At 41.3% G+C, this 27,994-nt stretch overlaps 2 protein-coding genes across 4 annotated transcripts in view; both read left to right on the top strand.

The window, feature by feature from the left end:
- The first annotated feature begins 724 nt into the window (after positions 1-724).
- On the top strand, positions 725-6,574 carry LOC308317746 (uncharacterized protein). 3 transcript variants are annotated; one of them, XM_080767025.1, is made up of 10 exons: positions 725-897; positions 1,114-1,196; positions 1,564-1,606; positions 1,726-1,875; positions 2,223-2,343; positions 2,544-2,756; positions 3,055-3,138; positions 5,110-5,251; positions 5,475-5,637; positions 5,780-6,574. In XM_080767025.1, coding segments are annotated over exons 3-10 (1,110 nt in total). In that variant the 5' UTR covers positions 725-897; positions 1,114-1,196; positions 1,564-1,604; the 3' UTR covers positions 6,015-6,574. The 3 variants fall into 3 exon arrangements, with proteins under 3 accessions (XP_080623151.1, XP_080623150.1, XP_080623152.1); XM_080767024.1 differs by having other exon boundaries at positions 1,105-1,196; XM_080767026.1 differs by having other exon boundaries at positions 1,090-1,196.
- A 2,138-nt stretch (positions 6,575-8,712) lies between these two features.
- Positions 8,713-27,994, top strand: part of cspg4ba (chondroitin sulfate proteoglycan 4ba) — a 34,509-nt gene continuing 15,227 nt past the window's right edge. Inside the window, exons 1-5 of the mRNA XM_080765015.1 lie at positions 8,713-8,906; positions 12,972-13,135; positions 21,968-25,540; positions 25,632-26,105; positions 26,852-27,028. Of these exons, the coding sequence (XP_080621141.1) occupies positions 8,825-8,906; positions 12,972-13,135; positions 21,968-25,540; positions 25,632-26,105; positions 26,852-27,028 (4,470 nt within the window). The 5' untranslated portion in view covers positions 8,713-8,824. The remainder of the gene's footprint in view (positions 8,907-12,971; positions 13,136-21,967; positions 25,541-25,631; positions 26,106-26,851; positions 27,029-27,994) is intronic.

Genomic DNA, 27,994 nt, shown 5'->3' with positions numbered 1-27,994 from the left:
TGAATCCAAGCTTTTCCACACTGTTCATTTAACTCTGAGAGTACAAATGTAACTGAATGGATAGATTTTAGAGGATTTTAGTGTTCGTGTAGCATCTTTACGACATTCCATATTTTTGCAGAAAGACTGAGAAACGTAAATAAATAGCCTATATGCATAGACATAGATATTTCTATGCAGACACCTATACAACTTAAAACCTAGTCCTTTTGTCTTACAATATAGTTTCTGATTAAATGAAATTATATTAATATGACTTTATGTTGACATCTTCATTTAACATTTAGTTAATATAATTATGATCGTCTCCTAAGATAGAGAGAGAGAGAGAGAGAGAGAGAGAGAGAGAGAGAGAGAGAGAGAGAGAGTTAAAAAGGAGAGAAACTCATGGACCATCTTTAAAGCATCCATCACAGAATGCTACCTCCCTCTGGTGGAATTACATGGTAGCAGCAGAAAATACTGTATGTCCCAGACAGCCAGGGGAATTATAATGTATGTATGAACTCTCCCTTTGATGCACAGTGTGGGTGCACACTGCACATGCATAATGTTGACGCTTTGATTTTTACTATGTACAGCACTTTGGTCAAGCCGGAAAAACGTCACTGCGCATTGTACTACTAACTAACCGGAAACGGTCACAGTGTAAAGCCATCCGCTTTGAGCTTGTAGATCGGCTGATTTCCGCCGGCCGCTCGCTCATGCGCCGTACAGTCCGGGTATAGTGTACTACAGTAGGATAGGATACTGCACGACACCAGATCTGGCGACAACAAAATCCAACCAACCTGTCGAATAAATAAAGACTCGCCTTCAACGCATTGCCTTGGTCGACTGTAGAATTACAGACGTCTAAACACAAGTGATAGATGTCGAGTGAGTGATCCGCATTGGGTAAGCAAAGACGAATGACACATTTTCTCTTGCATCCGCATCCGCATCCTTTCTGCCTGGGTCAGTATGGTCCATTAGCCATGATGATCAAAATGTCAACAGTGTATTAATGTGTCGTTTGAATTTGAAATAATAGTAATACAAAACACAAACCTCTTATGTATTGCATGCTATATTGTTTACCTTGACCAGTCTTCCTAACTGCAGATTATTCAGGATTCAGGAAACGAATGGATGGATGGAAATGCTGTCATAATTGATGGAATTGGAATCGACCACCAACGCGTACATGAAAACAGGTGAAAGGAAGCTGAAAGGAAACAACTTAAGACGTATTTAACTCGTATCACTTAGCTTATAATTATTGTTAATAACATTGTGATTCTGAAAAGATCAACAAAGCCGCACAGAATCACAGATACATAACTTCCATGCATGACGCTTGTCCTTCACGAGCAGTCGTTTCAGCCAGGGCAATGCAACATTGCGTGCAGTCACTACAGCAATAACATTGGGTCCCAGAAGAGGGCGCTCGCCTTAACACAGTTGTGAACCAGACTCATTTTCCAGGGAATTTGTTCACGCAATCCTCATGTACTGTAGTCTGCAGTGTACACAAAGGTTACAGATCACAGACTGACTCACATGTTGTCTATTGTTTTACAGAACCAAATCCCAAAGAGAAAGCACTGCAACAGAATTAAAACATGTAAGCATATGTATTTGTGCAATAATGTAACAGGCTATTTCCTGCCTTTCAAAAATAATCATGACTTTAGACACTTTTTTACATTTTGAGCTTACGACTTCTCCTTTAAACTCTTTAAGGAGTGGCCTGAAAAGTCACGTTTCACTCCCCATGGCAGCAGGTGCACTACTGGTGGGCCTCCCATATTCCATTTCACTAGTTGCCCAGTGGATATACGGTTGGCCCAATAAGCCTGGCTATAAAAAGTACATTGAAGCCCTGAAACCAAGGTAACTATATTAGAGGCACTGCTTTCTTTCTTTCTTTTTGTTTTTGCAATAAAATACTAAAGGACGGTCCACACAAATACATGTGTAGCAAAGGGTATATAATACTGCTTTTAGTTACAGAAAAGGTGATGAAGGCATTCTTTCTGATTAGAGATCTTTTTAATATCATGCATTCACAATAAATGCCTCTGTTAATTTATCCTTTTGTAACTACCCTAACCAAATGGACCCATCATGGGACAATTTGTATACTCAGAGTTAAATGATACATTTAGGTTTTTACAGTGTTCCTCTTTCAAATGAATATATTACATGACCTCTTAATCTTTCGTTGAATTCTCCGTCAGGCGAATATATTGTTTGACCAGAGCTGTGCTGGAAACATTGAAATACCTACAGTATGGCAAGTTGTACTTCCAATGGAAGTCATGGTATAAGGATGCTGAAAACCGTAAGCATTATACAAAGGTGTGTCACTTGCAGTAACGCTACAACAGATTAAGTATACAAACTACTGTATGTATTCAAATGTATACACTACAGACTTATTTTGTTTGCATCTTTGGCCAAGTGAAGACAAACACTGATACATCCTAGGACCTAGACCATCTATGTTGCCCAGTGCACCCGTGTATAAAAACTAACAATTTTGTTGAACTCTTCAAAAGGGCATCACGTTTGGGCGTCGAAGTAACAACCTAGATTTGTACTACTCTCCCACACTGGACAAGTGTGGAAATGGGCCTGTGCCTGTGGTGGTGTTTATCTATGGAGGTGCATGGGGCTCAGGAGACAGGTCCATATACTGTCTGTTGGCCAGGCAGATGGCTGAAGAGCTGAATGCAGCGGTCATTTGTCCTGACTACTGCCACTATCCACAGGTAAGATGTTCTCCGCAACATACAGTACAGTTCATTGTTCCTGACTAAATATCGTAGCTGTCGGTGAAAACCTGGTACCGTACTTTTCAGGAACTGCATGTCTTCCAATGTATTCAAAATAGTTATTATTTAGTCGCAAGCTCTTGTTAATACTTTTAATTGGTTCAATATTTATAAAACCCACAGACACAGAGACAGACTTTCACTAATAATTCGCACTAATAATTCTCTACCCAGCATTATTGGATAAAATTAGCACATTGTTTTTTTTTAACTCACATTTCATTTATATTTCTAGTCAAATGTTTTAGGTATGGTCCAAGATATTGTGGATTGTCTGGTCTGGGCACGAGAGAATGGAGAAAAGTTCAACCTTGACAAAGTAAGTGATTTTTCTGTACAGCATTGTACAAATAAAGTGCAGGCCTATTACTATTATTATTTCATTTGTCGTATACACCACATACAACATAATTTGATACAAAGCACCAGCAATACAATACCGGTATGCATTCTATTCTGATGCAGAAGTGGAAGTTATCTGGCTCTGGTCCATAGCCTTACTGCTCTTGCTGCTGTTGCATTAAGGCTCTTTGCTTCTAGCCCTCGCATGAAATGCAGACTAGCCTCTCCTCTGTAGCGGAAACTTCTAGACCCACAGGAACGTGCCCAGGGTTCCGGCCCGGTTCCGGCGAGCCGTCCCACGCCCGAATCGGTCGAAAAATGACAAGAGTTACCGTGTGGGGGTCCCCGGTACATCCAGACCATAGATATAATAATAATAATAATTATTATATATAAAGTCTAGATTGCTCAAGGCGGAATCTGACATAGTTCACCCGACGGCCATCTTACTTCGGGGCTACAGTACAGTATGTTCAATTTATTACAAACGTTGTCAATGTGGCTATGATTCAGAACGCTTTTCTTTTTTCTTTTTTTATATGAACGTCGTATAAAAGCATATAAGTATGCGTACGTCTCTGACCTTTATAACAAACCAAACCGTTTGAAAATCGGTTGAAAATTGAGCAAGTTCTGGTTATTTAAAAGTACATGTCCCGTGTAGCGACGTCACTCTCCATTGGCCAGAGCGCGGGTGAGCCATCTAGCCTTCTTATATATATCTATGATCCAGACCCCCAGGAACGTGCCCAGGGTTCCGGCCTGGTTCCGGCGAGCCGCCCCACGCCCGAAACGGTCGAAAAATGACAGTTACCGTGTGGGGGTCCCACCCAAAATCGCTATTTTCATGCTCAGACAGACCCAGCCAGGGACCTAGGGACCCAGCCAGGGACAGACACACATAGCTCCAGTCCTTAATGAAGTGGTTGCACCATTTCAAAATGTTTTACCTACTAGGTTTAGGTTTAGGTTTATTTATTTAGCATGTAGTACAAAAAATAGACAATAACATATCAAAGAACAAAAATACAATGCAAGGAAGGGAAGAAGCCAGCTGGCTTATTTGGAATCCTTTCCTGTAGGAAGAGGTCATTGGTTTAAACAGATTAAAAGTTCATAAAGAACAGTATAAAAGTCTACAAGTTGGCAAAGGCTCACCAATGCAAAGGCGGTTTGTGTAATTAGAAAGCCTACTTTCCTTAGTGGACGCACTCTGAGCCCCCCACCACGCATATAAATGCAATTTTTGGCCAGAAAGGGATTTTGTTTTCACCAGAGATTTTTTTTTGTTTTGTTACTTTAGTTACTTTAAAAAAATCCCTTTCTGGCCAAAAAGTGCATTTATACGTGTGGTGTGGGCCGGGCTCAAAGTGTGTCCACTAAGGAAAGTAGGCTTTCTAATTACACAACCCGTCTTTGTATTGGTGAGTAGGTAAAACATTATCTTTATTTTCGCTACAGAGGAGAGGCTGGTCTGCATTTATGCGAGCCCCGGAAGTCGACCGTAACATAGCTCTAAATGCTTAGGCATTAGAGCTATGGACCAGAACTAGAAGTTATCCTGTTCATAGTGTTACATAAAACATATGTTACCATTGTGGTACATACTGTACCACATACTGTACCACAATGCACACAGGTTCTCATGGGTGGTGACATTCATTTACAGTCAATGATACAGCTGCTCACCACATAACATAATTATGAAAAGAAAGTTGAACATCCAATCCAATATGGTTCATGTCTAGACTTTAATGTAACCAAAGTAATGGTGCCTAATCTGACCACAACTGCAAGCTATAACGCCAGACCAATCACATACTGTCTGTAGCACAGATCGCTGAGTGTCCGATGACAAATTCAAAGGAGAAATGAATGTCACAAATGCATCATCACACAGCACAACACTTCGATATGCATTTATGATTGTGTCTGCATTTCTCCACAGAATAACATAGTGCTGATAGGCCACTCAGCAGGTGCACATCTGTCCGCGCTGGCCACCCTTTTTCTTATTGAAGGTAGAGATGAGCTCTTCATAGAGGCAACCAAGCAGCAGGAGACTGCAAGGGCAGTAAGAGGAATTATTGGTAAGCCGGCTCTTTCCCCCCCACAAACACTCTAGTCTAGTCTATCTATACTATAGATACAAAAAAACTACATTTAATTGAATTTTGGATTAACTGTTACACTCCTAGTTGTCTCCCATTACACCACCAGAACAGAGTTAAAATCATCAATGTAGAACACTTTGACTCATTGCATTGCATGTTTTCAATCCCATTTATTTTTCATGCTTCCTTTTCTGAAAAGGTTTGAGTGGTGTGTACAACATCATGGACCATTACGAGCATGAACAGATGCGAGCTGTTGAGTATGTCTCCACCATGCACAAAGCCATGAACGGAGTGGAGAACTTCCCTTACTATTCACCCACACATCTACTGAAAACATTCAGCGAGGACAAGCTAAAAAGGTGAAATATTTACCTGTCGACTACGCACGCACGCACTCACTCACTCACTCACTCACTCACTCACTCACTCACTATGGTTTTTGGTCGTACAAAATATAATTATTTCTCTCTCCTGTTCTTCTATTGTCCCTGATTCTGCCAGAGTGCCACCATTCGTCTTGCTCCATGGAACCACTGACATAATTGTTCCTGTGGAATCTTCAACAAAGTTCTCAGAGCTCCTCAAGTCACTATCTGTGAAAGTGTCTCTGTACCTGCTCCCCAAAGTTGACCACACTGAGATGGTCACTGACCTCATGATGCCAGAAAGGCACTTTTACCATTCGATCTACAGCTGTATCAAACAAGAGTATATAAAACTAATTGTTACATGTTGACATCTCACCACCAGCACATTATCACTCACTGTGTGTGGTTTCATGCCTCCATTATGCCTCCATTATGTACTGTATACAGTAGTTCTCTTATCTGTTACCTGAAACAGAATCATATTTATGGATTTAAACTCCGGTTCCATCACTTCCATGATGATCATTCCATGGTTTTAAAGATTCTCCGGTCCAATTCCTCTGGATTGCGAGTAGAGCTAAATGTTGCTTCTGTTTCATTTAATTTAATCAGTTGATTTAACTGAAATAACTTCTAAATAATCTTAAAGATGGGGCATGATCATAAGCCTTTGTAAATTAAATGAATTACTAACTGATTGTTATTTTTTCAAAAGTACTGTATAACATTGGACTCAAGATGTTAGCAACAAATGTTACCAGCTATTGTCTTTTTACATTAAGTTAAGTTGTAGGTACAGTTACAGGTGCATTTTGAGACTTTGACGTTATCTACATGCAATGAAAATGTTTATGTTGATTTATACTAACATCTTGTTCTTAGTATCTATTTATTGTTTCAAATATTAAATCCACTATAATGTTCTGGATTGATTGACTTGTATGGTCTCATTTCATTAGCTGTGTGAAACATAAGTACTGTAGGCTATGTACATCTAAACTCTAAATGTCATTTTAATTAATTACTAATCACTTTTCATTTGCCTTTACATCTTTCAATTTGGTTACTATGCTTGACAACTGTTAAGATCTTGGTTTTGTCTGTCTCCTTGTTTCTGGCTGGTTAGATGGGATGTCGGCAGGTAGAGGTAGTTGTACACTGAGAACAGGAGACATTAGTCCGGGAGTGGAGGCTTACAGTCAATGCTGCTGCTGTACATGGACTGATGGGGATGGAGGGATTGTTGGGTTTGAAAGATTTACCAAAGACATTTTACATTACATAATTTGCTCTCTCACTTCACTCTGTTATCTCTTAATCGCAGCTCTCTACCTCTGTCTCTGTATCTCAGGACACTAAGGATGCTATGGTTTTATGTCAAACTAATTTGCGCTGGCACTATAGCTAGCAACATCAATGGTACATCACTGCGGTTCTGTTCTGACCTGGAGGATTTATCTGCCATTCTCTTTTCCATTCAAATAAAATCAGTTTGGACTTTGGATTCATTCAACCAAAATGGGCCATATAAATCTGTAGGTGCATACACTATGTAAGATATGTGCATTCTGCAGCACAATAGACCTTCACATCCTGGAACGAATGGCAATGAGACAGGTATTGATGTCTGATGATGTGATGTGATTTATTTAACGAATGTATAGTAGTCACTTTAGTAGTAGAAGTTTGTGACAACTTGAGTATCTAAGTGTCACACTGCATTAAGTTTAAGGCTTTTGGAAGTTTGCTAGACAATTAAAGCATTATGTTAGTGCTTTTCATGTTTAATTCTAGTACAGTAGAGTACAGTGAGTACAGTGATACCCCCTCACCTCTTCTGTTGCAGCGACGCGAACATGTTCTCCATATATTGGACAGGGCAGAGTTGGCCTGTAGACAAATGCAGGGAAACTACTATATATTTACTTTTCTCAAATGATTTCATTGAGTAGTTTTGTGATCTACAAGTCTTGTGATCTACATGGAGTGCAAGACAGGTTTTGTCTCCAGTTACTAATTTTGAAAGGGATGCTCAGTGGAGCGCATAACTCCACCAGGAGGCATGACCCTGCCAAGATCCATTATTGTCTGTGTGGTGCATGACAATGTCTTGGCATTGTGTGTGACTGTGCGTGTATGAAAAGGCAAGGGGGGCTATGAAAAAGGATGCTGATCGATCGTTAATATCCCATGTCAATTATGTTTGTACAGGGACAAACTGGGGAAACAAATCAGGGTGGGAATGTAAATGACAGCTGTCTGTGTCTGACTCTGTCCTGGGTGTAACTCGGAAAGTGTCTGAGAGAGGCCTCGAACTTGGTGCATGTGTCTCATGACGCTGACCCATCGGCTTAACTGATTGGCAGAGCGCCGTGTAACTATTGTGCTGCATGCATAGCCAATGTAACTTACATTTATTATTACTGAAATATATAAAAAATATATATACATACAATGACCGGTACCAATAATCAAAATAAATGTGACAAAATAGACCATTTTGGATATGTTTAGGATAAAACTAAAAATATTTTCTTACATCATAGACTGGTCCACTGAAAACGTTGTCCCCTGAACGCTGGCCCTGTTGCCCTCACTATTTTGATGTTGTTTGATGTTTTTAGGATTTTCTTTTTGTAAAGCACTTTGCGCTGCACTCATGTCATGAAAGGTACTATAAATTATATTTATTATTATTATTATTATTATTATTATTATTATTATTATTATTATTATTATTATTATTCACCTAGGATATACCTTCTTGACCTTGACCAATTTAATGAACAAATTGAAATTGACTGGTAATGTTGTATGAAGTTTCAGGGTTCGAATTTGATGATGATAAAAGTAAAACCCTCATTACAAATAAAAACAAATAGGTAAACCATCAACACAATGATTGGCCCTTGCTACACGCACGCACACACGCACGCGCACGCACACACATGCACACGCGCACACACACGAGGCGGAGTTACGATGGATTTGCAGCTGTGTGTGTGGGTCTCCTCTCGCTGCAGTGAGTGAGTGCATAGCTGAGCACACTCAAGTAGGAGAGGAGGAGGGCAATTTCTACCTGAAATAAATAGACGATTAATGACCGGAATCTAAAGTCAAACACATCTGTAAATATGTAACTACTGGACTACAGACTACAGATTTTGACACGTAAAATATGGAATCGCTTCTGAAAAGCAGAAAGAAGTTGTTTTTGTACGGTCTGCTTTGGTGGTCGCTAAGCGAACTGGCATTAGCAGGTAAGAATACTTTTTGTTTATCTGAAAAGTTATCTGCCAGTGACGATTATGCCGATAGCAAAAACATCGTAGAGAATTGATAATGCTACGACGTTTCTTGTCTGTTCTTTGAGTAGTCTGCACAGCTTTAAATAAGCTCCTTCTACCACTGTATTAGTGCCCTGTATCCCCCCAGGCTACGGCTACAATGTATCTTAATACGCGGCTAGAAGAACCATGCTATTTTAGGTTAGTTAGGCTGTGTGGCTGTTTTATTACTGATTAAAATAAATGCATCTGTTTAAATAATTATATTAAAAAGATTAGTTTGTATTACCGCTACATTTATTACTGAATTACTGTATTAAATAATAACACCAGCTTAATGTGTTTTAAAAGCATGTCATGTTTCAATGATTGAAAAAAGCTAATGTTAAAGTCACTTAACTATGCAAAAAAGTTTGTCAGTTATCCTGTACTAGTGTACACAGGTAGAAGATGTAATCTACTCGGCTAGCCATCTGCAAACATTCTATGATGCTCAGTGCACTGTAAAAACTATGGTCAACAGCAGGACATTTTTTATTCAACAACATTGAGTAAATAAGATGTATTTTTAAAGTGACATAAAACCTTATGTTGTAATTTACTTGTAAGTAAACATTTATAAAGTTGTCTCCTGGTTTTTATACTGGGATTTAGGCTGAATTTATTGTTCGCTGTTTCTGGGGGTTGTGGATAATTGAAAGCACATACAAATATTTCATATGGTCTCATCTATAGCATGTTCTTTCATTCCAAGTAACTGCAGTATTAGAATTAGTTTTTACATGGCTGTTAATTTGATGTACCTGTCTGGCTGCCTATGGCTTGAACGGTTCTGTCATTTGTTGTACCAACCACCCATTTTCCCCCTCAAATTAACCCTGTAACTGTCAGTTTACTAAAAGGTCACAAGCTTTGTTCTTTGACAGAGTTTGTGGAATCTCTCTAGCAAGGTCTTTATCACAGAGACACTGTTTACTTTGTACCGTCCAACATGTAAATGCAGGGCCCAGGTTCAAATACCACCCTGTTTCTGTGTCAGAACACAGGTCACAGGTGTATGGGTATACTTAGGTGAGGGTGTTCTTTTATGTATATTACTGCCACAGAATTGTGGAGTCACAGACCTGAGAAACAAGTTGAGAGAGATATTCGACTTGTACCACTTAAACCTTAAGTAAAAATAAACCACAGTCCTTAGAATTGTTTAATCGGTTGTTGTTTAATCCTCTGGCATCTGGCATTTTGTTTTATAATGGAATTGTGGTCATGGGTGTGATGGCTGACTTTTAAACTCTGTACAGTGCAGTCCATTGCATACTATTTTTAGAGCCTGACCTATTCTGGATCTTTGGTCTGATACTGATATTAGGGACTAAGGATTAATCGGGGAGTAATCTGCCTAACAGACGCACGCAAGCATGCACGCACGCAGCCACGCACGCACACACACAGTGATTAGCATGCTGTTATTTGCATGTGTGTGGTAAATGGTGCGTTTATATACTAGTGCTTTTATCCACAGCGCTTTACGTAGGTTGTGCATTACGTTCACCGATTCATACACAGATGGCAGAGGAAACCAATGCAAGGCACCAACCTGCACATCGGGAGCATTTGGGGTTCAGAGTCTTGCTCAAGGACACTTCGACACTAACTCTGGGGAATCACAGGATCGAACTGGGAACCTCACGGTTCCTCATGGCGTGCGTGCGTGCGTGCGTGCGTGCGTGTGTGTGTGTGTGTGTGTGTGCGCGTGCATAAACGTTATTGTCCAAAATGACATCGGTGCACTGTACAATTTTAAATACAATAGGACAATTTCTAAGTCTCAACCATTGTTTTCTGCATAATGTTCTATAGAAAAGGTTTCATATGACATCAGTACATGTCGGACAACATATGCCGATACAGATATATCTGTGATAGGACATTATCGGCCAATTTTAATATTGGGTAGTAGGGTGCACCCTTGATTGTTTTATGAAAAAACAAATGACAATCGTCCATATTCTTATAACTCTATCTGTCTCACACAAATGTTATTCTTCCAACACGTAACATTACCGTAGGGCAAATCCCTCAACATCCTGATTGATTGCTATTTCTAAACTGCTCTCGAAGAACACGGTCACAGGCAAATGCACAACACAGGAAGACTGTGGTTGAAGCCAGCCATGAGACGGCAATTGATATGAAAGGCAGTGGGTGTCATGCCAAAAATACAGCTGGTTGCCAGTGCCACAAACATTTGTATATCCGTGTGCAAACAATTTTGCGATAAGCTTGCTTTGATAGTTACTAATGGTGTACATACTGATCAACCAAAAAGTCTATTATTTCACTCCGATATTACCAATATTGATATGCATAAACAAAATCGCTTTTGCTAAATGGCCAGCTTAAGTTTGACCTGTATTGATCACTCTGCAGTCAGGTATTGATGGATGACCATACAATTGATGTTGAAGACTTAAATGACATGGTATGGGGGTTTAATTAAAATGTTGGGTTTGTACTAGTACATAGTAAATACTGTATGTAGCCCCTTTGTAAGGAAAGAAGTGATTGTGTCTCTCTCAGAAAAGAAAGCATGTTACTCTAAATCTCATTAGAAACATTGGAGTGGTGGTGGTGCCCAGGTTTTTAGGCTCCACATTCCAGATTACAGGGTAATGTGAAATGGCAGGGACTAGCGGTGGAAGCAACAGCTGGGTCCAGCCACCACAGTGTTTCTGGAACACGCGGCTGCAGACAATGTGAGGATGTCAGAGCCTTTCATGTTCAGGTTGAAGGTTCCTGTCAGGGCAGGGCAGGTCCCAACGTGTCTGACTCCTTCTCGTCACCCTCTCATCCTCTACCTTTGTATGCTCCAATTGTGCCATTACAGGGACCTCTCCATTTAAAAATTCAAACCTGGTGTTTCGTTTTCTACAGTCAACGTGAGCACAAGCGTGTTTGCCTATTTACAGTACATGTATACATCTAACTATAAGCAAGATGTGAAGGGTGAAGCATTTTTTGAAAATAAACGGTATACTGTTGGACATAATAGCCAAGAAACGTGGCTATTTTCTGGCTGATAATTATGAATTAATTTGTTATGCATACAAGTATATCTGCACACATAAAGATGTGTGCGAGCACCCTTTCAAATATGGAGGTGGTACAGTATGGCTTTCAAAATGTTGACCTTGCCTCACAGAACTATAGGCACCCTGCCTCAACCAATATAATGGAGCCTGTTTCAGTAGTAAAGAGCAACCAGGCTGATAATAAGTTCAGCCTCTAGATGTAAATGTCACATGTTGGCTATTGGCTAATGGCTATATTAAGACCACAATGAGTTGCTCACCCAGCGCAGCGTGATTATGAATCCCACCAATGTTCTGGGATAGACCCGCCTTATGATGTGTCTGTACTCTGTACAGTACAAAAATACAAGATTTGTGAGCTGCTGTGATAGGAGAAGGATATCAAATTGAACACAACCACCCTAAAGACTAAATATTGTGTGTATTCCATCGGCATCGAGTGATCTTGGTACAATTGATTTGTTGAAGACTGACTTTCAAATGTACTATACATTTTGTTTTGATTGTATTACTGTATTGTTGTATTGTGCCTTTTGCTTTGGCAATGTAAAAATGTTTTCTCATGCCAATAAAGCTCTTTAAATTGAATTGAATTGCTTCGTTGTAGGCCTATGTAACTGCAAATATATTTGTATTTTTTGTTCATATTCTTTTTATATCCCTGTTCCTACCTATCCTTAACAGAAATGAACCGAAGGTTTATGTCCGATTCATACATCGCCATATGATGGTATTGAGTGCGGAAAATGTTTGATCTACAATCTCACTCTGTGCATCACAATCACACCGCTTTGTGAGCTTGTGGTCCGGCTATTTACATATGACGGGCCATAAATTAATTGCGATGTGTCCACAAAACACAGTAAATGCCAAATGTGTACGTCATTTCTCTTATATCTCTCTCTCCCCTATTTTCTGATCCCACCCCACCCCCCGCTCTCTCCAGCTTCCTTCTACGGTGATGGCTTCGTACAGCTCAAGGCAACGGAGGCGTCCGACCGTAACTCGCTCCGCATTCGCTTCCGAACCTCAAGCGATGATGGCCTGCTGTTCCTCGCTGCTGGTCAGACCGACCACCTCATGGTGGAACTTCATGCAGGTCGCCTGCAGGTTGGTACACCCGTAGCCTCAGTGTGTGTGTGTGTGTGTGTGTGTGTGTGTGTGTGTGTGACTGTGTGTGTGTGACTGTGTGTGTGTGTGTGTGTGTGTGTGTGAGTCTGCGTGCGTGAGTCTGCGTGCGTGAGTCTGCGTGCGTGAGTGTACGTTTGGTAGCATGTACCCACACATAACAGACAGCTACAAACTACATACCCAAAGGCACATACTATGGTGTACACACGTGCAGTGATAATTGCACCTTAAGCTATATCTGTATCTCAGCTGTCGCTCAACAGAACAGAACCATCTGACAGAACCAGCTCACTTGATGTGATTGAACTCCAGGACAGCTGTGTTTTGTCACACTAGGGCATTTTAAAAAGAAGTTAAATGGAAATAGACAAGTAGACAGATCATCATCCAACTGTAACACATCTGTGGCCTCGTGCATAGAACATGAGCGATACCAGAGTTTTGGGTCCCCATTTTGTTTTGTGAGGGTGCCCAATTCAAACTAGTCTCCACACAGAGAGGCCCTTTCGCCATCCCCACCTAGGGTATGGGCGCTGATGACGCAGAGCAGAGAACACGCCGCCAGGGTCCCCCGGTAGGTTTCACTCCTAGTTGTGAGGCGACAGTGCTACCGACTGCCACCGCGCCCCCTGTATTCTGATTTTCTCTTTAATAAAGAGACAATATATTTTCAGGTGGGTTGCACATTTCTTCCAATCAGGAGAGAGTGCATTTTATCAGCTTCAAATGTTCAGTGTTCCAGCTCAAAAGTTTTATGCTTATCCTGTACGAGTTCTCTCTCCTGATTGGATAACAGTGGTATCCCGACCTGAACATATCTTTTAAATGTTTATTAAAGAGCTGTTGAGACAGGGAGACTCCTGTTACTGAACAAACAACTGAATAAACGCTAATGATTACTATCAGAATATAGAGCCAAAGCTGACTTTAGGCTTCAGTCATTATCAGGCAAATGATCAGGTACTTGATGATCAGGCACCTTGCGGTGAAATTCACCATAGAGGAAGAAAGTCTAGTTATGCTCAGGAATTAAGTCTACTAGAATTTCGCCCGGCTTCGCCGGGCTCATCCCAGTGTCGTTGCAGCGCAATATGGGAAGAAGGAATTTTCAGGAGTTGACAGAGTCCACTTCATGTTTCAGCTGTGTTTTTAAACTCAGTAGTGTGCCCTGCACACAGCGCACACTCGCAATTGCAGCTGGAGGGCGACGCGACACACACACACACACACACACACACACACACACACACACACAGAGAGCGATGTGTGGATAAATCAGAGATTTGGGAAATGTGTTCTGAATGGGCCAGAAGATATGTGTGTAGGCTGCAACAATGATTTCATAAAGTGTAGTTTAGTTTTGAACAGGCAACTAATGTAGTGATACACACACACACACACACACACACACACACACACACACACACAGAGCGATGTGTGGATAAATGACTGAGATTTGGGAAATGCGCACGCAAGCACATAATGCACGGCGTTACAGGATTATGTAGGTCACGTGACACACACGGCTTCCACATTTCGCTTCATACTGGGTGAAAGTGTCCTTCCAAAAATTATGTTTTTGCTCGAAATTCTTATTCACAATGACATTGAGTTGAGGTGTTGTTTTTTGGGTAATTGTTGCATAAGCGCTATTTCTCACAGGAGTCCCGTGAGGCGGGCAATCTCCCTCCCCTCCCCTGTGTCTGAAGCAGCTAGCATGGAAGCTATATGGAACCTTTCCCTCCGAGTGCACACAACCATGCCGTTATCCACGCGTCCATCCGATAGCTTTTAATGTAAATGTCCCATCCACTGAGCAAAAGCGATATAAGCGCCTTATTCATTCACACACACACACACACACACACATGCACGCACGCACACACACGGTCGCCTGCAGACCCAGCTCCCAGCGAGTGCTGCTGCTGCAAGCAGTGAGTGTAACAGAGCTGGTGACGTAAGAGGCAGGCAGTGTTGCCAGGTTTGCGAATTGTAAGCGAGTTGTAGTGTATGTAAGTAGCGTGGTTTAAAGGGCTTGTTTGTGGGCTGGTTGGGCTTGTTTCTGACCGTGTTGGGGCAGCAGTGATTCCGTGTTCCGTGTAGGAATGTTTCATAAAAGTATTATTTGCAGAGTAATTAAGACACTTGAAGGGCTAAAAAATAGCCTATGTCAGTTCGGGGAGCGTGCCGAATTTATTTTGCATATAGAGATGTGTGGTGAAAGTGTGGTTCGGTCGGAGATAGAGCACAAAGAATGTCACGTGACACACACGGCTTCCACATTTAGCTTCATACTGGGTGAAAGTGTCATTCCAAAAATTATTTTTTCGCTCGAAATTGTTATTCACAATGACATTGAGTTGAGGTGCTTGTGTTTTTAGGGTAAGTGTTGCATAAGCGCTATTTCGCACTCGAGTCCCGTGAGCCGGGCCATCTCCCTCCCCTCCCCTGTGTCTGAAGCAGCTAGCATGGATTGTGGAACCTTTCCCTCCGATTGCACACAACCATGCCGTTATCCACGCGTCCATCCGATTGCTGTAATGTAAATGTCCCATCCACTGAGCAAAAGCGATATAAGCGCCTTATTCATTCACACACACACACATGCACGCACGCACACACACGGCCGCCTCAGACCCAGCTCCCAGCGAGTGCTGCTGCTGCAAGCAGTGAGTGTAGAGTAGGCGTGGCGCAGAATTAGAAGGGCGCAGCAAATACGACATTGAGGGGTAGAAACCATCCCGGGCGCGTGGTTCATGTAACATGTGTGTCACTGTGAAAGCCTGGCCCCATTAAGTGAACATGGTTGGCGTAGTAGACGCCAACATGACGATTTTGACGTAGGCTGTTGAGGTTGAGCAAGAATAGCGTGTTTCAGAAAAGTAATATTTATTATTATTATGATTATTATTATTAGTATTGTTATTGTGATTATTACATGGATTATTGTTGTGATGTGAGCTTGTGGCTGACTCACTATCTAGAAAATAAAAACATGGCACTTCATTTAAAATAGGTTACAGACCCCTGTTATATGTGCTTATTTTGGGATTATTTTTATAGACCTATTTACTTGTTTCTATGAGACATGGCAACAGCAGCGAAAGGCATCCACGTCTTTCTCTTGTGAAATGCTGAGATTAGAAACGACCATAATTATTTCATTTCTCAACCTTAAAAAAATAATAAAGACATCTCCATAATCCTTGGGAAGTGTGTGTAGCAAAAGTAGTCGGCATTGTCATGGTTGAAAGTATTCATGCAACACTGACGCTGTAAGCTGTGTGATGCTAACGCGCTAACACCGTTAGCATGTTCTGTGTTGGTCAAAGGAAAAAGGATAGATATGAAACTACTGGCCAAAATGTCATTCAAAACACAACACCTAAAATCGGAATGTGATGGTGACCTATTGAGCACAAACAGACAATCATGATTTGCTTGCTGGACCTATAATTAATTTATGTGCATTACATTTGCACCTCGCACATATAAATGAAAAGCAAGATGGATGCTAACGCGCTAACACCGTTAGCATGTTCTGTGTTGGTGAAAGGAAAAAGGATAGATATGAAACTACTGGCCAAAATGTCATACAAAACACAGCACCTAAAATCGGAATGTGATGGTGACCTATTGAGCACAAACAGACAATCATGATTTGCTTGCTGGACCTATAATTAATGTATGTGCATTACATTTCCACCTCGCACATATAAATGAAAAGCAAGAAACCATCCCGGTCGTGTGGTTCATCTAACGCGTGTGTCACTGTGAAGGACTGGCCCGCTTATTCATTCACACACACACACACACACACACACACACACACACACACACACACACACACACACACACACACACACACACACACACATGCACGCACGCACACACACGGTCGCCTGCAGACCCAGCTCCCAGCGAGTGCTGCTGCTGCAAGCAGTGAGTGTAGAGTAGGCGTGGCGCAGCATTAGAAGGGCGCAGCAAATACGACATTGAGGGGTAGAAACCATCCCGGGCGCGTGGTTGATCTAACGCGTGTGTCACTGTGAAGGACTGGCCCCATTAAGTGAACGTAGTTGGCGTAGTAGACGCCAACATGACGATTCTGACGTAGGCTGTTGAGGTTGAGCAAGAATAGCGTGTTTCAGAAAAGTAATATTTAAACAGTAAATAAGACATTTTTGGCGAATGCAATGTAGTCTATGTCTTTTGTGGGAGTGTGCAGGTTTTATTTTGCATAGAGAGATGTGTGGTGGAAGTGTGGCTCCCAGCGAGTGCTGCTGCTGCAAGCAGTGAGTGTAGAGTAGGCGTGGCGCAGAATTAGAAGGGCGCAGCAAATACGACATTGAGGGGTAGAAACCATCCCGGGCGCGTGGTTCATGTAACATGTGTGTCACTGTGAAAGCCTGGCCCCATTAAGTGAACATGGTTGGCGTAGTAGACGCCAACATGACGATTTTGACGTAGGCTGTTGAGGTTGAGCAAGAATAGCGTGTTTCAGAAAAGTAATATTTATTATTATTATGATTATTATTATTAGTATTGTTATTGTGATTATTACATGGATTATTGTTGTGATGTGAGCTTGTGGCTGACTCACTATCTAGAAAATAAAAACATGGCACTTCATTTAAAATAGGTTACAGACCCCTGTTATATGTGCTTATTTTGGGATTATTTTTATAGACCTATTTACTTGTTTCTATGAGACATGGCAACAGCAGCGAAAGGCATCCACGTCTTTCTCTTGTGAAATGCTGAGATTAGAAACGACCATAATTATTTCATTTCTCAACCTTAAAAAAATAATAAAGACATCTCCATAATCCTTGGGAAGTGTGTGTAGCAAAAGTAGTCGGCATTGTCATGGTTGAAAGTATTCATGCAACACTGACGCTGTAAGCTGTGTGATGCTAACGCGCTAACACCGTTAGCATGTTCTGTGTTGGTCAAAGGAAAAAGGATAGATATGAAACTACTGGCCAAAATGTCATTCAAAACACAACACCTAAAATCGGAATGTGATGGTGACCTATTGAGCACAAACAGACAATCATGATTTGCTTGCTGGACCTATAATTAATTTATGTGCATTACATTTGCACCTCGCACATATAAATGAAAAGCAAGATGGATGCTAACGCGCTAACACCGTTAGCATGTTCTGTGTTGGTGAAAGGAAAAAGGATAGATATGAAACTACTGGCCAAAATGTCATACAAAACACAGCACCTAAAATCGGAATGTGATGGTGACCTATTGAGCACAAACAGACAATCATGATTTGCTTGCTGGACCTATAATTAATGTATGTGCATTACATTTCCACCTCGCACATATAAATGAAAAGCAAGAAACCATCCCGGTCGTGTGGTTCATCTAACGCGTGTGTCACTGTGAAGGACTGGCCCGCTTATTCATTCACACACACACACACACACACACACACACACACACACACACACACACACACACACACACACACACACACACACACACACACACACACACACATGCACGCACGCACACACACGGTCGCCTGCAGACCCAGCTCCCAGCGAGTGCTGCTGCTGCAAGCAGTGAGTGTAGAGTAGGCGTGGCGCAGCATTAGAAGGGCGCAGCAAATACGACATTGAGGGGTAGAAACCATCCCGGGCGCGTGGTTGATCTAACGCGTGTGTCACTGTGAAGGACTGGCCCCATTAAGTGAACGTAGTTGGCGTAGTAGACGCCAACATGACGATTCTGACGTAGGCTGTTGAGGTTGAGCAAGAATAGCGTGTTTCAGAAAAGTAATATTTAAACAGTAAATAAGACATTTTTGGCGAATGCAATGTAGTCTATGTCTTTTGTGGGAGTGTGCAGGTTTTATTTTGCATAGAGAGATGTGTGGTGGAAGTGTGGCTTGGTCGGAGATAGAGCACGAATGAACGGCCAGGTGCTCATGCACCCCTGTCTATTAGGGTAGCAGGATGATATCGTAATTGACATATTAATGCATTTTTCAGTATCCCTTATTCCAAAACATGCAAAACTTTTGCCCCAAACCAAATAGTACAGTAGCCTACTTGTAGATAATGACTAGCATACAGTAGGTACCGGTATTTCACCATGGTTTCACACAATACCGGGTCATAATCAAATGCAGAGAGTATTTTTGCTTCGCGTCATAGATAGGTTTTAATTTAGATGATTAAATGTCCATAACTATATAAATTGACAACTAAAAACATGAACATAAGCTGTCTTTCCAAAGAATTATGCCTTTGACTGTATGTACATTCACATCAATAAATAAAGAAGGTTCCGTTTATGATTCTTAATTCTGGCCTAAGATCCAAAGGCTGTTATGTTATAATTTCTTCACCTACATAGGAAGACTGACCTTGTTTAGGAAGGGTTTATGTTCCAAGCAGGATGCCTGCACTATTTAGGGCATAGCAGGGGAGCTTTGCTGACAGGGTTCCTTCAAGACTGCTACGAAAGACTTCTGCAAGCAGCTTTGTCAGGCTAAATAAGCACACAAAAATGGACAAATGTTGTAATGCACATATGACACATTGAGGAGAAACATTTCAGAACATCCTGAGATATGTATATACTTTTAGTTCAGTTACACTCAGCATCACACTGGAGAAACATTTGCCGTTAGTCCTGAAGTGAGTCACACTATTATGACTGCTTTGCTTTGCATTGTTTTACTTCAGTGAGCATGATTGAATCCCTTGTATCGCTATTCGACACATTTAATTGTTATGCTAGTTTACTTTGCAGATGTTGGTCACTTCACTTGTTCTCATGTTTTTGTTACTTGGATTAGTTTTTTCTTGACCAAACAATGTTATTGAGATAGCATGTTGCTTTTAGACAGATTCTAGGTTCATTGTGTTTGCCTGGATTCCTGGGATACTAGTTTCTTTGAGCCACTACATTGTTCTCTCTGCATTCTAACTAAAGGTGACTTTTTACCTTGTTGTTTATTGGCTAGAATTCATGCTTACTCTTCTTATTCCGATCTCACACTTCTAAGTTGCTATGGAGAAGAGCTTCTGCCAAATGCCTAAATTGTAACTCTATTTGTAATTGCCCAGCCCCCCCTCCCACCCTAAACTGGCATACCGTAGGTCACCATATAAACTTCCCCACTAAAGTTTGTCCTCAGGCTTTGGATCTCATTCCAAGTGAGTTAGAGATGTGCACTATTACCCTGAAAGCCTTGCTTGAAATGCAGAGACACAACAGCAAGCCTTGACAAGCGTGTCGTCTAAATGCCGGATTACCCAGAGATGGTGACATGAGGCTCCAAGAATATAGCTAAAGGCTAAAAGATACATAATAGCGGTCTTCCTGCTGGGAGACACACACAAAGATCACTGTTCTAAACATCAGGTGACATAGTGGAATGTAAGCATAGCACTCTGGGAGTTTGCAAATAATCATATCGTCATTGTCAGGTGGAAACCTTCAATGGTTAAATATTTATAAAACCCACAGACGGACTCATCCACTTCCAACCTGTTGTCTGTATTTTGAGCATGTGTAGTGTAGGTGAAAGTTTTCAAAAAGATTAAAAATAGAAAATTCAATGTGTTTACTCTTTTATGTCATACTTGTGGGATTTATTTAAGAGAAGCTGTTAATGCCACCATTTATTATTTTTCAAACTCAGTATTTAAATAATGCTTCTGTGGAAAAAAAACAATAAACAAAGTTATTTATATATATATATATATATATATATATATAAAGAAATTAAAAAAAGATTAAAAATGTATCAACTTGTAGATGAGTTATTTTCACTACTTTTGCACAACATTATCATAAAGTATTTAAAAGTAGGGTATTCGTTTATGAAAAGGTAAATATGGAGTTACAAGGTTAATGCCTGACGGCGGGCAATTTACTATGTCAAACAATTAATGTCTAGTGAATTATTGCAGTTTAGAGCTTTGATTATTTGTATTTTTCAAGTTGAGTTCTGATTATTGCAAAAAGAACAAAAAAAACTTCAAAAATATGTTGATATAACAATAACACAAATCTTTATTTTCATGTTTGCAGTTTGTTTACTTTTATAATTCATGAAGACAGCACTTTAAATTGCTTATTTGCGTTATTTATGGTATCACTCAACATTAAAACATGGCAAAAACTGTTAGGAAAACAAAAGCACATATCTAAATAGACACAGGTGACAGACTTGGCTACATTGCGATGTATGACAGGATAACAGTGTTGTGAGCTCAGGGCTGTTACTCAATCAGGAAGATAAATCTCAGGAAGAGGACTGCGTGTTTTTCTGTTGTATTAATAAATGTGGCAAGACTTTATATGAAGGTCTGGTCTATTAATGCATTTGCACTTTTGCACTTTTTTGAAAGCAAGGAATATGTATAAAACTTTTCTCTAGTCTTTAGTGAGTGGACATTTTTCAGTTAGTGACACCATTTCCCTATGACAAATACACAAGGTTGTAATTACATGTAGTACAGTTACATGTGTACAGTTACATGTAGTACAGTTACATGTGTACACTACAGTTGCATGTAGTACAGTTACATGTGTACAGTTACATGTGTACAGTTAGTGACACCATTTCCCTATAACAAATACACAAGGTTGTAATTACATGTAGTACAGTTACATGTAGTACAGTTACATGTGTACAGTTACATGTGTACAGTTAGTGACACCATTTCCCAGGCTATGACAAATACACAAGGTTGTAATTACATGTAGTTGTTGCCTTGCATTGTACCCCTATTCACGTGCAACTTGTAATCTATTGGTTTTCTTTCTAACCCTCAGGTGAAATTGGAACTTGGATCAGGGGAGCAACTATTGCATTCCGAGAGAAGCACCCAGCTCAATGACCTGGCCTGGCACGTTGTGGAGGTCCACCATGACGAATACAATGTCACTCTGACCGTGGACAAGAACTCCCAAACGAGTCTGAAGGTGCCAGGGCACCATTTTGATCTCGACATAGCAGATGGTCTCTATGTCGGGGGCTCAGGTGGTCTGGACAAACTCTACCTGCCGAGTGACCTGACCGGCTTCCGTGGCTGCATGGACGAAGTGACCTTCAACGATCACGACGTCTTGTCATCTCTGAGGCCTTACACAGGATTCAAGAGCATCCATGAAGTCTCTCTGGGCTGTAGTCCACAGTTCTTTGCCAGTGAGGAGGACCCCATTAGCTTCTTCAGTTCTAAGGCCTATGTTTCTCTACCACCTTGGAGAGCGCAGCAAGAGGGAGTGTTTGAGTGTGTCGTGCACACTTCAGCAAAAGAGGGGATTATCCTGTACAACTCTGCCAGAGAAGGGGATTTTGTGGCCGTGGAGATCCAGGAAGGTTTGCCGGTGGCATTGGTGGGGAAAGGCGGAACCAAAACAGAGCTTCGGTCACTTACATTCATCAATGATAAGAAATGGCACACTGTCAAATTGTACTTCAATTCAAAAAGCCTCCAGCTGACTGTGGATGAAGAGATGGTGAAAACAAATATTGGCTCTCGCTCCAAGGGCATTCAGCTTAGAGGTCCTCTTTTTATTGGAGGCATTGATGATAGCACAAGGTCAGAGGTCAGAAAGATGGGGCTACTCTCTGTGTCTGGAAAGCGTGTGCGAGGAGGGTCACTGAAGGGGTGTTTAAGGAACATCAGAGTCAATGGTGTTATGATGGGTCTCCCCGCTACAGTAGTCACCAAGGATATCTCAGTTGGCTGTGAACCAGAGAAAGATCCAGAGCCATCAACCACCATGAGTCCAACCGCTCTTCCGGGTTTCCAGTTCCATCCAGTGACCCCAACACCAGCACTTTACACTTCCACACTGGCAAGGGGCTTGGACAAGAGGTATGGGTCTAACTTTGTGCATCTTAGGAATCTTGTTGTCCCAGAAGGTGGTCGAGCATCCCTTGAGTCTAAACATATCAAGGTTCTCTTAGATTTCAAGAAACTTGGCATTCGACAGTCTCAAATTATGTTCAGAATTAATGAACAGCCAGTGCATGGTCAGATTAGACTTGATGTTGACCAGGATCAGGAGGAGAACACCTTCAGCATGTTGGACCTCTGGCATGGCCGGGTCATGTATATCCATGGAGGCTCGGAAGACCCAGATGATGCCTTCATGTTTTCAATATATTCAAGTAGTAGGAAGCAAGTTCCGGATTACTTAAAGGGGAATGCATTGTACTGCTTCAACATTACTGTAACCCCCACCAACGATGCGCCAGAGTTGAGTCTCCCCGAAGGGAATCTCTTTGTCCTGTTGGAGAACTCAAGGAAACACCTAACCACAGACGTTCTGAAGGCCACAGACATTGACAGCAACCAGACCAAACTCATCTTCTCTGTGCTGGGGAACTTGAATGCGGATGCAGGATATCTGGAGGTTGAAAAAAGCCCTGGCTCTGCAGTGTCAATGTTCTCTTATTCAGAGTTAGAGGAAATTAAGGTATACTATGTTCACACTGGTGTGAGAAACTCAAGGATTGTGCTAAGGGTTAGTGATGGGGAAAGGGTTAGCAATACTGTGGTACTTCGGGTCATGGCCATAGCTTTGGAATATAAGATCTCCAACAATACAGGCATTGAGGTCACTCAAGGAGAGTATACTGTTATTGGTTCAAAGCAATTGGCTGTGCAAGCAAATGCAGTGAAACAGGTCATAGATGTCCGTTATGATGTAACCGAACCCCCTCAGTATGGAGAACTTCAGAGGCTTCACTCAAGTGGTGAATGGAGGACCACAGACTCATTTTCTCAAAGGCTTCTTGACAAAGAGCGTCTGAGGTATATTAGCACTTTCCAAGAAATCCAGACATCCAATACAACCGATTACTTTAAGTGCAAGGTTACTGTGGCTAACAGAGCAACCACTGAACTGTTTTTCCTAATCACTGTGAAGTGGGTGAAGTACAGCCTAGAGCGGAATGTAATGGCAGATATGGACAAAGAGAGGGAAATGACACTGGACTCCGAGCATCTTCATGTCACAGCTGAAGGGGCAGCTCTCTCAGAGGATGAGCTCTTCTTCAGGGTTCTCACTATACCAAAGAAAGGAAAACTCCTGCTTGATACTAAAGTATTATCGAAGAACTCTACCTTCAGCCAAAGAAATGTAACAGATCGACAGGTACACTATGTGCTAGTGGACCGACCTCATGAAGACACGAGTGACAAGTTCAAATTTCACGTGTTTTCCAAACATGTTCAGTCACAAAACTATGACTTCCAAATCTCCATAAAAGCTGACATCAATAGCGCTTTCATGACAAGTAACGGACTCTCAATTCTGGAGGGGGAAAGTAAGTTGATTACAAAGGATGAATTATTTGCAGAGACTTTGAGTACAAAGGATATGTTTTACACTGTCATAAGCAGTCCGAAACATGGAAAACTAGCCCGAATTAGTCAATCAAACTCTAATGCTAGTTATAGCAACATCCTCACATTCAATAACAAGGACATATTAGATGAACGTATCATGTACATTCATGATGACAGTGAATCGACCCAAGATGAATTCACGTTCATAGCCTCCACCAGTCAAGAGTTCAAAACGTCAATTGCTGAGGATGAAATTGGGTCCAAAGAAGGAATGTTCAACATATCCATCCAGCTAGTCAATGACCAAAAGCCAGTACGTGTTATTGACAAAGTTTTCCATGTAGTAAGAGATGGACAGAGATTACTTACAAGAGATGACCTGTGTTACCATGACGCAGACACTGATTTTGATGATGGCCAATTAATTTACACCCGTCGCGGAATCCCGATGGGAGACCTGGTTCTGGTTAATGACACTTCTCAACGGCTGTTCCAGTTTCACCAGAGGGACTTGGATGAGAAACGAGTGTTGTTTGTCCACAATGGCGCGAGCACTGGAAGGTTTGTGCTCTTTGTCTCGGACGGGAAACATTTCGTCTCGAGTCTCTTGGACGTCAGCGCTCACGACCCGTTCTTGAAAGTTGGCAACAACACCGGCTTGTTGGTTCAGAAGGGCAGATCGTTCAACCTTTCCACCAGTAACTTCAGTGTCATTTCAAACTTGGACATCAGAGATGATCACGAGGTGGTCTTCAAAGTGTATGAAGCCCCTAAGCATGGGGGACTGTATCTCCAAGACACACATGTGGAATCATTCACACGGTCTGACTTAAAGAAGAGTTTGATTTCCTATCAGCACGATGACAGCAAATACTTGTCAGACTCCTTCAATTTGACAGTGACAGCCAAAGGCGTTGACCTTTCTGCAAGAGTCAGTGTGAAGGTTTACTTGGAAAGTCACCAGAGACCACCCATTGTGCAGCACAGCAACAGTCTATTGGTAGAGGAAGGGAAACCAGTTAAGATTGATGAAACTAAACTGGAGGTAAGTGTTTGTCAAAGACACTGAAAAATATTTATATACAGTACAAATAAGGTTATTGGCAAGTAATTTTTTTTTGTTGTTACTGTTCCAGGTCACTCATGAGGACAACCTGCCATCTGAGATCGTATTCACAGTTAAGGCAGCCCCTTCTCACGGCTTTCTCACGAGGTTTGTCGAGGCGGAAGAGCGATACGCAGGAAGCAAACGGTCTCCCATTCGGACATTTTCGCAAGCCGACATAAATGCTGGAAGCATTCAGTACATGCAGCTGGATCCCAACGAGGTCAACGACACCTTTACCCTGGACGCCACCAACGGGGTGACAAATGTCAACAGCATCAAGATTTCAGTTGATATCATCCCACGCCTCATACCACTACAGGTGTCCAATTTCACAGTAAACGAGGGTGCCTCCAAAGCATTAACACAGGAAGTGCTAAAGGTCACCAACCGACACTTTGGTGGAGTCAATTTCCTGTATAGTTTGACCGGGCTCCCTCAGCATGGTCACATTGAGCACTCTCGTTACCCAGGTGTGGGCATAACCTCTTTCTCCAGGAGGCAGGTAAGATATTTGTAACGCATCAGAGATCTATCATGGCAACATTTTCATTGATGTTTCTTCCTCCTTTCTTTTTAAATTATTATAATATATTAAAAAAATATTTAGGCTTTTAATTCATTAAATTAAAAAATTAAATTAAAAGTTTAATTTTGGTCTTTAAATATGACTTTTTGAAATCATACAGTACAATAGGCAGGGTTCCCACAGTCATTGAAATTCCTGGAAATGTATACAGTATTACAAAATACGTTTTCCAGCTGGAAAAGGTTTGGAATTAATCAAGAATCCTGGAATTAATCAAAAAATTCTGAAAAATAATAAAAAGTAGTTTTTCGCCAAACGGCTTACGTGATTGCAGCCTATTGTGTACCGGACATGACAAAAATAACGGATCTACAAGCTCACAACATGCTGCAGCGTGATCCGCCCTAGGATAGGCGTGTCAAAGATTTGGCACGAAATTTGGCATGTAATTTTATTATACCATTATATATTCTATGCTTTATTCTTGCTACACTGCCTGTCTTTGGGCGCATTGCACATAGAAGTAAGAGAGTCAGCATTTCTCTGAATTATTGTTATATAGGTCTGGAAATTGGTTTAAATATTCTGGAAAGGTTTTGGAAAAGTTTTAGAAATACATTGGTAAAAATGTGTGGGAACCCTGTATGGGGGGGATTTCTGATCTGCAATGCATTACTTCTCTGTCAGGTCCTAATCATTTTCACCTCATTTCACAATCACAGGTGGAGCATGAGTTTATTTACTATGTCCACGACAGCAGTGAGACCTTGGATGACAACTTCACTGTTGTGGCCAATGACACCGGCCTGAGAAAGCAGAGCATGGCGAGGACATTGTTCATCCAAGTTACAGCCGTCAATGATGAACCTCCTGTTATTATTGCCAACAGGGTCCTCAGGGTGAGTATGCGATGCTGGCCTATATTTAAACCACAGGCTATTTTGCTTCTGGCCCCATGGCTTCGTGTCAGACTAGCTTCATGTGGGTAGATCTCTAAATTGCCACGGCTGACTAGCTGGGGTAAAGTATGTTAGCTATGCGGAGGAGGATTCAGTGGGTCTGGCAATGCAGAACAGACATGAAAATAATTGTGAGGCCCCAGCCTGCTTCACATAATCACAGGGAGGAGACAAAGCATTAATGGTTAACCCATTCTGACCGGGCACCCATTTTGGTGTTAGCATCATGTTATGCTTTACCTATTGAAAAATAGCAGATCTACAAGCTCATATCGCGCCACCGAGTGGCGCGATACGAGCTTGTAGGTCTGCTATTTTGAAAAAAATTGAAAAATTCGAAGAACGACTGACATTTTTAGAATCTGATCTCAGGTCAGAATGGGTTCATCAGACCAGTGTGTGTCCAGTGGAAACCTCGTATGAATCTGATCTCAGGTCAGAATGGGTTAATTTATCACTTTTGGGCGGTCTGTTAAATGGCGCATTTAATGTATACTGGTTTGTTTGGACTGGAGTTGTCTGGAAGTTACTTATAGTTACAGTGTCATGCTTCTTATGGAACAAAAAAGGGTTCAAATACATTTCTATATATGGACACTTAAGTTGATACTACTGAAAATATAGACCCATTTGCTTGAATTCCATATACTCATAGATGTCCTGTGGTTGAGTGACCTGCTGATATATCTTGGAAATAGCACACTCATGACCTTGTGGCCTCCTTTGCAGTTGTCTGATCTCTATTTTCTGTCTCTCCTCACTATTATTTACAAAACATAGTCAAAACCTAGAACAGTATATGGGACCGTGTCTGAAACACTGGAGGGATTAAAATTATGAGCACCATTACAGGAATGGTGGTCTATAAATAACAATGATTGAATGACATTTGTGGTGAAAGGGTTA

This window comes from Protomyctophum bolini (assembly GCF_963924005.1).
Source record: "Protomyctophum bolini genome assembly, chromosome: 6".
NCBI lineage: Eukaryota > Metazoa > Chordata > Actinopteri > Myctophiformes > Myctophidae > Protomyctophum > Protomyctophum bolini.
This window is presented reverse-complemented; position numbering and strand designations above follow the sequence as displayed.

Coding starts and splice junctions, on each gene's coding strand:
- LOC308317746 (XM_080767025.1), top strand. Junction 2,757..3,054: donor ACTACTGCCACTATCCACAG/GTAAGATGTTCT, acceptor TTATATTTCTAG/TCAAATGTTTTAGGTATGGT. Junction 5,252..5,474: donor GGCAGTAAGAGGAATTATTG/GTAAGCCGGCTC, acceptor TTTTCTGAAAAG/GTTTGAGTGGTGTGTACAAC.